This window comes from Aethalodelphis obliquidens, unplaced genomic scaffold (assembly GCF_003676395.1).
Source record: "Aethalodelphis obliquidens isolate GAN/ISIS:26980383/991018 unplaced genomic scaffold, ASM367639v1 scaffold78, whole genome shotgun sequence".
NCBI lineage: Eukaryota > Metazoa > Chordata > Mammalia > Artiodactyla > Delphinidae > Aethalodelphis > Aethalodelphis obliquidens.
In genome coordinates, this window is record NW_020838022.1 from 5,256,727 (window position 1) to 5,269,177 (window position 12,451).

Below are 12,451 nucleotides of genomic sequence, written 5' to 3' on the forward strand. Positions count from 1 at the left end.
GAAGTTATCCATATGCTATTGGGGTGACTTGGAGCAAATTATTTAGCTTCTCTAAGCCACAGTGTTCTCATCTATAAAATAAGGAATATTAACAACAGCCACCTCACAGGATTGTTGGAGAATTAGATGAGATAAGGCATATAAAGTTCCTCACATGTCAGTGTTACATTTTAAAGAATTGCTTAGGATAGGGAAGCGAAACAGTGTAGCAGCTAAGCACCCAGGCTGTAAATTCAGAGTCAGTCCTAAATTCAAATTCTAGCCCTGCCTGTTCCAGAGTGACTCTGAGTAAGCCACAGCTCCTTTCCAAACCTTTGGTTCCCCATCTATAAAGTGAGGCAAATGATCGCAGTGCTCATTAAATGATCTGGGAGAGTTCAAGTGCAAGGTACACTGTTAAATCCTCAGTAAATGAGAGCTGCTAGCCTGCCATGAAGGGATGGACACAATTCTGTAAGCATTTGGGAAGAGTTCACATTGTGTTCCCATCACAGAGGGAAGGTGGGGCAAGAACACCGATTACTAAAACACAACGGTACACTGATGAGAGCCAAGACGGGGTGCTGGGAAGCCTGATGGTTCCCTTAGAGAAAGGTGAGTGTTCTAATGCTGGAGGTGGGATCCTGGACACACAAACCATTCGCTTTGGGGTTTTTTTCCCTCAGGGACTTATTTTTACATACAGCTTTATTTAGGTATAATACATGTAGATTAAACTGCACATATCTGAAGAGTACAAGTTGGTGAGTTTTGACATAGGCATACACCACAAACCATCACCACCATCAAGATAATGAACATTTGTGTCATCTGCAAAAGATTCTTCATACCCCGTCCCTCTCTTCCCCCGCTCCAAGGCAACCACTGATCTGCTTTATGTCACTTTAGTTTGCATTTCTGGAATTTTCTGTAACAGAAATCATACAGTATGTACTCTTTTTTGTGTGGTTTCTTTCACAGCATGATTATTGTGAGATTCATCATGTTGTCATCTATATCAACAATTTGTTCTCTTTTGGGCTAAGTATTGGGTTGGCCAAAAGGTTTGTTCGGGTTTTTCCGTAAGATGTGGAAAAATCCACATGAACTTTTTTGCCAACCCAATCGTATTCCGAGGTGTGAATATACCATTCACCTGTTGATAGACACTGGAGTTGTTTCCAGTTTTTATCTATTACAAATAAGGGTGCTGTAAACATTCATGTACATCTTTGCATGGACAAAGGCTTTCATTTCTTTTAGGAGTGGAAAAGCTAGGTTATATGGTCAGTGTATATTTAATATTTTCTTAACCAGCCAAACTCTTTTTCAATGTGGCTGTCCTATTTCACATTCCAAAAGCACTGTATGAAAGTTATAGTTTTTCCAAATATCCTCATCAACTATATGGCAAGGATTTATGGAGAAACAGGGAGTATTATGATGTGCCTTCGTATGGTTTTCATGTTTCTTGTGCTTGAGTTTTGTTGAGGTTCTTGGATCTGTGGGCTTATAGTTTTTATTACATTTGGAAAAGTTTCAGCCTTTATCTCTTCAAATCATATTTCTGTCTCCCTAACTTCTTCTGGGACTCCACTTACACATATATTAGGCCACTTGAAATTGTCCCACAGCTCACTGTTTCTCTGCTTACTTTGTTTTCTATCTTTTTTTCTCTGTTTCATTTTGGACAGTTTCTATTTCTATGTCTTCAAGTTCACTAAACTTTTCTGCTGCAGTGTCTAACATGCTAATAATGTTATCCATTGTATTTCTATCTCAGAAATTATATTGTTTATCTCTAGAAGTAAGATTTAAATCTATTTTCTATCTTCTATGTCTCCCCTTGACATGCCTATTGCTTTCCTCTACCTTCTTAAATATATGAAATATATTTTTAAGCCATTTTACTGTCTGTCGTCCAATTCCGCCATCCATGTCTATTTCTTTAATTTCCATTTGCGTGGAATACCTTCTTCCATCCCCATCCATGTCTATTTCTTTAATTTCCATTTGCGTGGAATACCTTCTTCCATCCCCATCCATGTCTATTTCTATTAAAGGACTTTTCTTCTCAGTATGGGTCATATTTTCCTATTTTGCACACATTGTAATGTTTTATTGGAATTCAGACTTTGGAAATTTTACCTTGTTGTGTGCTAGAGATTTTTGTACTCCGTTAAATATTTCTGAGCCTTGGTTTGAGTTACAGTAAAGATACTTGGAAACAGCTCAACCCTTTCAAAGCTTGCTTTTAAGCTTTGCTATGTGGGACCAGAACAAACTTTACACTAAGGTTAACTTGGCTCCACTGCTGAGGCAATCCTCTCTGAGTACTCAGTCTGATGCCCTGTACATTATGAAGTTTCTTCTCTCTGGCTATTGAGAAACTGAACTATTCCCAGCCCTGTATGAGCTCTAGAAATCACTCCACCTACCCCTTTTGAGTCATTTTTTCCCCAGCCTTGGGTAGTTTCCTCACATGTAGTCAAAGATTTGAGGGGTACCTTTTACAGTTCTCAAGAGCTCTCTCTCTCTGGGAGGCTCCTCTCTGGTACATTACCTTGCAAATTCTTGCCACTCTTACTTACCTCCCTGAATTCTGACCTCTGTCTCCTCAGTTTAGGCAGATGCCTAGGTTCAGCCTGGGTTCCCAGCTGGTAAACTTTCTCTAGGTAGTAAACTGGGGCAATTGTAGGGCTCACCTCATTTGTTTCCCTTTTCTTGAAGACCACTGTCCTGCATTCCTGTTTTCCAGTGTGTGACAACCATCATTCCATATATTCTGCCCACTTTTTTAGTTGTTTAAGGTGGAAGGATAAATCCAGTCCCTGTTACTCTTTCACAGCCAGAAGCAGAGGTCCACCTTTCAGTTTTTAAATAGTTGAGTTGGATTAGTTTGGGGATTTTTAATAACACCCAGATATAAAATAGATGGAATCAGTCAAAAACTGACAGGATCCTTCGAAATTACCTAACACCTACCCCACCAGATTTGGTGGATTAACAGAACTGAGATCAGACAGAGGAGCAGATCTTCCCAAAGTCACACACCTAATTCTAGCCACAGAATTAGGACTAGAGATCAGGTCTCCTGCTCTTTATTTTTATTCCATTCAGTTATTTTCTGCTGATTTTCTCTTCCAAACCATTTTATTTGGATAGTTATAGCTTTGAAATCTAGACCTTCTGTCCTGCCCAAGCCCACAAAGTGGGCAATATTAGCTCACACCCAAATGGTACTTAATTTCAAGTGAATTTTGCAAACACAACCCCTAGGGTTAGACTAAAGTGAATACCAGAGCAGCTCATAACACTGAAAAACTTAAAATACCCCCGTGGGTAGGCACTCCAGAACAAAACCATATATTTTTCCCCACTGACTTATTATGAACTCACTATGCAGGAAGGAGTGTGACTTAGAATTTAGATTGGCTACTTTAGTCATTTCACCACCTATGGGAACCATGTATCTTACAAAAAGAAGCCATTATCACTGCAACTGCATTTGTCTTCCCACAATTTTAGCAATTCATCTGGATTCAAAATTTTTGTCTGGGCTGGGTCTCTGGGAGCCTTTCTTTCTGTCTTGCCTCTTGACCCTTCCAAGAAGCAGCCTAGGAAATGCCCCTGCGTTGGAGTCAGAACAAGTTTTACCTCTCAGCTCCAATACTTACTTGCTGTGTGACCTTGGGTAAAGTTACTTAACCCCTCTGTAAGGACAGGGAGGGTACTGGCATACATTGATTCTAAAGCACATTTCTTTTCGCATTTTAGCATCTTTAAAATCAAGATGCATATTGCCAGCAGCGGTGTGAAGGTTAAATTTGCAGCTTTTTATTCTTAATGGTATATGATGTCTTGGATTCTAAAAATACTGTATTAATCTCTAACTTGTAGAGTCTCCTCAAGGATTAAATAGGATAAAGCAAGTAGAGGGCTTGGCATGCGGCAGGTGCTCAAGGACTCTTGCACTCCCATTGTTACTGGAACCAATACCTGGCTGGGTCCTGGGCCTCTGACTTCCCTCACCTGGCAGTTGGTACATGCATCGGGGCAGTCTGATGAGGTGAACAAGTCTGGGAAAACCAGGCTGGCACGTTGCTGGCTGGTGTTGCAGCTTGTGATTGTCATCAGGCCCTAGAGCCTTTCTAGTAGCTTCCTGCCCTCCAGCCCTGCCCCATTAATACCATTTGCCTGATCTTACCTCTGCTGCTACAGAACTATGAAGGTAGGGAAATGGACTAGGTGGCTTCTTGAGCCATCATCCCAAACTCTCCCTGTCTCATCCCAAAGAACCTCCCCAGAATCTAACAAAGCTTGTCAGTTGAAGGGCTCTCCCAAGGCCATCAGAATCAGAGCCTGCGGGGCCTGAAGCCAAATCCACATTCCCCAAGGGCCCCCACATACCTCCACTTGGGATGCTGATACTTGCATGCCTTTGAAATTCAAGGACACCAACTCTACTCCTGCCTGGAGGGAAAAAAAGAGGAAACAGACACCTGAGGATTAACAACCCTCAAACAACTCCCTGTACAGAAAAGTGGCTTATATTTCTTCCCCAGGGCTCCCTAGCCTTTCGTACTGTCTCCGGCAGGCAGGCTGGCTTTGGTTGCGGAGGCCTCATCGCATTCAGACTCCTCTGCTCCCCATCATGTCCCGTGGCACTCAGGGGTGCAGCTGCAGATTCCATGAGGCCACCTCTCTGAGGCACCCACCTTTAACATGTACCTAGAGGTTTTCTTCCTGTGCCCTGCTGGATCCCAGCAGTCCAGGGAACTCTTGGGACCACAGTGAAAAAGGAGGAAAGAGCAGGATGGACTGGACTGGCCTTTGTCTCTGGCCGTTTCTCGCAACTTGACAGCCTCCCAAGTGATTCTAAAATATGGAGTCTGAGTGAACTGTCACTTGACAGTGCGTGCCACCCAGGATTCTGCGCCATGGCCAGTGTTAAGCTAGGAATTAATAACTGTGAGCGATTATCATGGAAACTGTCTCCAAGAAAAACGACTAGGTTTATACCATTCAAACTTGGGAAGATAAACTCAGGCTTAGCCAAAAAGACAAAAAAAAAAAAAAAAGACAAGTGATCTACAGCAAATGGTAGGACTTGAAATCCTAAGAGCATCCTGGGGCCTGATTCTACACCTGCCTTGTTCCCTGTCCAAAGGCATGGGGTGCAGGGGGGAGGCGGCGGATCTCCATCAGGCCCATCAACCAACTCAGAATCTTGTGTCATCCTAGACCCTCCCCACACCTCCTTGCCCTTATCGCTCCCCATTGTCAATTTGGCCTCTCTATGGGTCTCTGCTCGGCCCCCTCCTTGTGACCTGTCCAGACTGTCTTTCTCTCCTGCCACAGCCTCCTTCCTGCTCTTTCTACATTCAACAGCTCGCCCCCCAACCCAGCCCTGCTTCTAGACCCTGGAAGAACAGAAATCTTACCACATTGCCCTGCACAAAAACCACCAATGAAAAATGAAAATCGTTTTTAAAATCATACCTAATCTTATCATACACTAGATGATAACTTTAACATATTGGTTTAAGCGCCTTCATATTCTGAATTCATGTATAAAAAATATATAGGCCTTTTTAAACAAAAGTATTTAGGGGACTTCCCTGGCGGTCAAGTGGTTAAGACTCCATGCTTCCACTGCAGGGGCACGGGTTCGATCCCTGGTCAGGGAACTAAGATCCCGCAAGCCAGGCAGCACGGCCAAAAAAAAGAAAAAGTATATAATTTTATACCCTGATTTTTTTCACTTATTAAACCTCCTTCAAAAAAAATTTTAAAAATCAATGAACAATAATTGCAAAATACTTATCGTTGTTAAGATTGGATGGTGAGAACAACGGGGGGGATATTTTATTATTCTCATCATATTTGTGCATGTTGGAAACTGTGCATAATAAAACAAACCCTCAAAGGCCCTCCAGGGATCTCAGGATGAAGTCCAAAGTCCCCAGACCGACATTCAAGGCCCATGAGGAGCTGCCCCTACCCCATTTTTCCATCTCACCTGCTGGCACTCACCATGCTGCAGCCTCTCTTGGCACCCAGCTCTCCCCTGCAGCCCTCTTTGCCCGTGCATCTCCTTCTAGAAGAACAGTTCTCCCCTTCTGTCATGCCTAGAAAAGGTTTCATTATCCCTTGGAAACCAGATGCAAATGACTCCTCATCTGGGCCACCTTCCTGGACACGACCCTCCCTTCTGGGGGCCAGGTGAGCTTACATTGTGGTGTTTGTCCGCCTGGTAAAGAGCAAACACTCGATGTGTACGTGTTTGGGAGAGTCCAGAAAGTCTTGGTTAATAGAGCAGGTGCAACATTTACTTGAACTTAGGCAAGTAGGGTAATCTCTCTTGGCTTCTGCTTCTGTCTCTGTAAAATGAGGATAATAGCAGTACTTATCTCACAAGGCTGGAGGAAGGATTCGGCGGTATTCTCTGTGGAAACAGTTTACCACAGTACCTGGCAGAGAGAGAGAGAGAGAGAGACTGACTTACAGACAGACTTCAATCAAATAATAAAGTGGATAATTAAGCAGCTTGTCTTAGAGGAAATGCTCCCAAGGCCTAGAGGAAAGGAACTGCCGTTTAGCTCTTGCTGGGAGCTAGAGAAAATTGTGGCAAATCGGTGATATCAAAGTCACTTCCTCTCTCGGGCCCAGGGGCGGTTCATACTTGAGGGGGGTGGGTGTGTGCGGGGGTCTTCCAAGGTCAAGGCCCCAGGGCCCGGCCCAGCTTTCTGCTTCTCTTCAGAAGAACTGTGCAGGTCTGGGGCCCGGCCCTGTCCCGAAATCCGGGGGCTACAAAGGCATGGCATTTGCAGGAAAATCAGCCCCGTTGACGATCCCCAGTCTCTGAGGTCTCCAGTGAGCTCGGACCGCCCGGGGCGTTGATGCGGGGTGAGAATAGCTAAGCGGGCCCTGCGCAGTGCCGCCCGCCCCTCCGGGCGCCCGCGGCCTCGTGCGTCAGCTGCGCGGGCGGGGGCCGGGGGGAGGGGGGCGCCGCAAGGTGAGGGCCCCGCGCTGCCTTAAGACGCCGCGCGCCCCCGCCGCCGCTCAGAGCTCGCAGCGCGCCGCGCCGGCCGGACGGGCGGGCACGGGCGCCCCGCTCTCGCTGCTCCAGCCGCCCGGTGCCAGCTCGCGGCCGCCGGCGCCTCGAGAGGCCGCCCGGTCGAGCGCGCCGAGTCCCGAGGGACAGGCACGCAGCTCCCGCGGCGCGACGCCTCCGGCAGCAACAGGTAAGCGGCCCGGCTCCGCTCCCCGCGCCGCGGGCCCTGCGCCCCGCCCGGCCCCGCGCTCCGGCGCCCGGGACGCCCTGTCCGCCGCCACCCGACGGCGCCTGCGCTGCCCCGCACGGAGGCCCCCGGCGCAGCTCCTTCTCGCCTCCCCTCGGCCGGCCCCTCGCCCTCGCGTTTTCCCTCGCACTTTCCCTCGCGCCCACTCCCCCCCCATCTTCTCGATGTTTCCTCGTTCTTTCTCACATTTTCTGCTTCCCATCCTCTCTTTTCTTATCCTCTCTTTGATGATTTTTCTGTCTCCGTCTCTCCCTGTCTCTCATTCTCTTTCTGTCTCTCTGTCTCATTGGCTCATTCATTGACTCTAGGTCTCTTTTCTCTGGCATTTTCTCTGTTTCTCTGTGTGGCTGTCATTCTGTCTCTTATCTCTTTCTGTCTCTCTGTGTCTCTCGTTTTTTTCTCTCATTCTCTTTCTCTCTCTGCCTCTCAATCTCTTGCGCTCTCTCTCCCCACAACCCCTGCCTCCTCCCCCGCTCTCCCCGAGCTCACCCGTCCCTACACCCGCCGCCGCCGATGCCGGGTGGGCTTGGGAATGCAGGGAGGATCCCGAATGGCGCGGGGGGGGGGGCGGTCGCAGTAGGCATCCTCCCTGCCTCCAGCCGCGGCTGCGCTGCTGAGAAACTGGGAGGTTTATCCGCCACAGCCCGCGGTGGCCAAGGTGGCAGCTGGTTTCCATGGTAAAATAAAGTCGACAGAGAGATAGAGATCAGAGACAGTGATCCAGCCAGAGAAAAACCGAGGTGAGGGATCGTCGGAGAAAAATGGAGAGAGACAGAGATGCACACACACTCAAACACACAAGGGAAGTGTTTAGCGAGAGCCCCCGGGAGAGAGTGAGAGACAGAGAAACCGACTCCCTTTAAGTGCACGCGCTGGAGAGAGTCTGAGCAACGCAGAGACAGAGATAATCAGGAGAGACAAGGAGTAGATTTTCAGAGACCCACTTAGAGACACAGACTGCGATAAAGAGAGAACTTAACGCATGGGGAGACAGAAGCCGCAGGGGGGAGACAGGGAGAGACACAGAGGGGAGAGGATCTGAGAAAGACAGAGCAAGAGCAACCAGAGACGGGAGACACGGAGAGAGAGAATCCGAGGGAGACATGGTAACAGGAGAGTTGGAGAGACATGGAGACGGTCAGAGACACATTCAGCGAGTGATATTGAACAGGTGCACTGGGGACCCACAGAGATTGTCAGGGAAATAGACTGTGAGAGAGAAATGGAGAGACGAGACAGCAACAGGGGAAGACGCAGAAGCGCACGCACTAGCGAGCGACAGAGACAGTGAGAGGCAGGGATACAGAGACGAGAGCGCATCAGAAAGAGACGGAGGGAGAGACAGGGACAAGACTGGGAGAAAGACGACGACGAGAGACAGAGACACGCACACACAGCTAAAGAGAAAGTGCGCTGGCGAAAGAGACTCAGAGAGAAACTGAGACGGAGAAGCCGACCGAGAGTGGGAGGGCGAGACGGGATCAACAGAAAGGAAGGTGAGAGGAGAACGACAGACTGGCAGAGACAGACAGGCAGTGCGCACGTGCTAGCGAGGAATTGAGAAATAGGGACAGGCCACAGAGTGAGAGACAGGGGTGAGAGAGTCAGAGAAAACCGGTGAGATACACACACACACACACACACACACAACACACAACACACGAGGTACAGGAAAAGTGCGCTAGTGAGAGACACTGGAGAGAAAGAGACAAATCGACACATGTAAACAGGCAGGGACGGAGCGCGCGCGCATGTGCTAGCAGGAGAGCTAGCGGAGAGATCTGCGGAGAGACCTCCAGAGAGACCCAAACTTCGAGACCCCCAGATAGTGTGGGAGACGCGTAGAGAACGCGCGTGCGCGCGCCAGCGGAACACAGGGGTGGGGGTCGGGGGGACTCGGAGACCCCCAGAGGGAGAGGCAGAGAGACCCAGAGTAAGAGAAGGATTCATAGAAACTGCCCGAACGCGGACTGGAGCCGCGCGAGGGCCCCGGGGCCGGGGTCCTGCAGCGCCGCTGCCCGGCGCGGAAGCGCCCCTCTTCCTCCCCGGCAGGGGGACTAACCCAGCCCCGCGTGTTTCTTTCGTCCCCAGCCTAGGCGGTGAGTGTGGTCCGTGCGCCCCTTCGCCGCCCGCCGGTGCCCGCTCCGCGCCTGCACCTGCCTCCCGCCCGCCCCCGCCGCCGCCATGGCGTCCACCTGCACCAACAGCACGCGCGAAAACAACAGCAGCCACACGTGCGTGCCCCTCTCCAAAATGCCCATCAGCCTGGCGCACGGCATCATCCGCTCGAGCGTCCTGCTCATCTTCCTCACCGCCTCCTTCGTGGGCAACATAGTGCTGGCGCTTGTGCTGCAGCGCAAGCCGCAGCTGCTGCAGGTGACCAACCGCTTCATCTTTAACCTCCTCGTCACTGACCTGCTGCAGATTTCACTCGTGGCCCCCTGGGTGGTGGCCACCTCCGTGCCCTTTTTCTGGCCCCTCAACAGCCACTTCTGTACCGCCCTGGTTAGCCTCACTCACCTGTTCGCCTTTGCCAGCGTCAACACCATCGTTGTGGTGTCGGTGGATCGCTACCTGTCCATCATCCACCCTCTCTCCTACCCGGCCAAGATGACCCCGCGCCGGGGTTACATGCTCCTCTACGGCACCTGGATCGTGGCCATCCTGCAGAGCACACCCCCACTCTATGGCTGGGGCCAGGCTGCCTTTGATGAGCGCAATGCCCTCTGCTCCATGATCTGGGGGGCCAGCCCCAGCTACACCATTCTCAGCGTCGTGTCCTTCGTCATCATCCCGCTGATCGTCATGATTGCCTGCTACTCTGTGGTGTTCGGTGCAGCCCGCCGGCAGCACGCTCTGCTCTACAACGTCAAGAGCCACAGCTTGGAGGTGCGAGCCAAGGACCACGTGGAGAATGAGGACGAAGAGGGAGACAAAAAGGTTGAGTTCCAGGGTGAGAGCGAGTTCCACTGCCAGGATGAAGGTGAGGTCAAGGCCAAGGAGGGCAGTGTGGAAGCCAAGGATGGCAGCAGGAAGGCCAAAGAAGGGAGCGTGGAGACCGGTGAGGGGAGCGTGGAGGCCAAGGGCAGCGAGGAGGTCAGAGAAAGCAGCTTGGTGGCCGGCGAAGGCAGCACCAAAATTCAGAGCAGCAAGAAGGCAGACAAGGGCCGCCTAGAGGTCACCCAGTGCAACATTGACTTGGGTGAAGATGACATGGAGTTTGGTGAGGATGACATCCATTTCAGCGAGGATGACATTGAGGCGGTGAACATCACAGAGAGTCTCCCAGTCAGTCATCGAAACAGCACCAGCGACCCCCCTCTGCCCAGGTGCTACCAGTGCAAAGCTGCTAAAGTGATCTTCCTCATCATCTTCTCCTACGTGCTGTCCCTGGGGCCCTACTGCTTTCTAGCGGTTCTGGCCGTGTGGGTGGATGTCCAAACCCAGGTACCCCAGTGGGTGATCACCATAATTATCTGGCTTTTCTTCCTGCAGTGCTGCATCCACCCCTACATCTATGGCTACATGCACAAGACCATCAAGAAGGAGATCCAGGATATGCTGAAGAAGTTCTTCTGCAAGGAGAAGCCCCCCAAAGAAGACAGCCACCCAGACCTGCCCGGAACCGAAGCCGGCACCGAGGGTGGAACTGAAGGCAAGATCATCCCTTCTCATGATTCTGCCACTTCGCCTTGAAGTTGGTTCTAAGGTAAACCTGGAACTGTCCACAGAACACACGAGCAGCTTTCTCTTAAATGGACCATCCACAATCGCATTAATGCCAACCCATACCATTCCAGGCAAAGGTTCTGCACACACCCTCTCGCAGCAAGGTAGATAAATATATGGAAGAGGTAGGAACTGGGGTCTTCCCTTAAAAATGTGCCCCTGAAAGAATGGACTTGAGGATTCTGACTGAAATTTCCCCCCCCCCAAAAAAGTTATTAGGCTCTAAATTTCTTAAAGCAACAAGGGCTATCCATTTTGGACCCGTGCCTGGTATTCTGTCTGTCTCCCCAGAGCTACCATGTGTCAACTTTTGCTCTGGGGGAAAAGGAAGATGATACTGGTGAACTTAAGGACTTCTGAGTTCATGGGCAAGGGCTACAGCCCATGTTCAAGGGAAAGAAAAGCAATGGAACAAGTCATTCATGGAGCCCAGGAAGCATGACCTGACTGACTGATCAACATATGAGACAAATTCTAGACTGAAGGGCCCCCAGAATCTGGTGCAAAGGCTACTACGGAATCTAAGGGCACTGTGTAGTTAAAAACCAAGAAGGTTTCTAGATCCTCTAAAGGGATCCTGAAAAGTGGAAGAGGATAATAGGGCATGTTTGAAATGGAAAGCTAAGTCCAAGGGAGAAGATAGAGAAATCACACACATCCGTGGGGTTAAACAGTTGACTTTTTTCTATAAAATCCTGGGTTTGTGCATGGATGGGCTGAGACCAAAATTGTCTCATGCGAGTGGAAAATTGTCATGTGACACTATTTTCTGTCTCCTATTTGAATAATAGTGGGACAGAAATCATGCCACCAGTTTCCAATTTTCCCTTTTGTGATCAAATTGAGATGCTCATAAGAATCCTCCAGATCTCCTCTGCCAGTCACTTGTGTGTTTGCTTTTCCAAATAGGCCTTTTTGGTCTATTTGGAAACAGTATTTCCGGGGAAAGCAGTATTTCCAGGAAAAAAAAAAAAAGAAATTCAACTAGGCGTGGCCAGAGTCCTACAAAACTCACGCTGCCAATCAAGAGTGATGTGCCCACTAGAAATCTCTTTTTTGTGTCCATGAGATCATAGACAAGACATACGATCTCCTCATGGGGTGAAAGTAAGGCAGGATAAACGTTTTCCTTCCTCCAGGCTCACCCATGCATCTTTTCCACCTGTGGCTCTCTCTAAAGCCTTTAAGCTCTCCGCAGATGTGGGAGAGAAGTGTAGTCAGAAATGACAGAATGGTTTCTCAATACCTGGCAAGCATCTGACCTATTCCAGACAATCGTAAATCAAAGCGTTCAGGTCAGACTTATCCTAATTATTGCTTTTGAAATATATCACTTTGGGAAAATCTTTACAATATCTAAATTATCCCTAGGGTCAATACAGAGGAAGAGTTTTCAAATCCCGAAATCACTTTGGGTGGGAATATACTTGTTTATTTCT

The 12,451-nt window shown here is 49.2% G+C and overlaps 1 protein-coding gene across 1 annotated transcript; it reads left to right on the plus strand.

The window, feature by feature from the left end:
• The first annotated feature begins 9,467 nt into the window (after positions 1-9,467).
• GPR101 (G protein-coupled receptor 101) lies at positions 9,468-10,979 on the plus strand. The gene has a single exon (XM_027092413.1). It carries the CDS (start codon positions 9,468-9,470, stop codon positions 10,977-10,979), a length of 1,512 nt encoding a protein of 503 aa, XP_026948214.1.
• Positions 10,980-12,451: the final 1,472 nt, after the last annotated feature.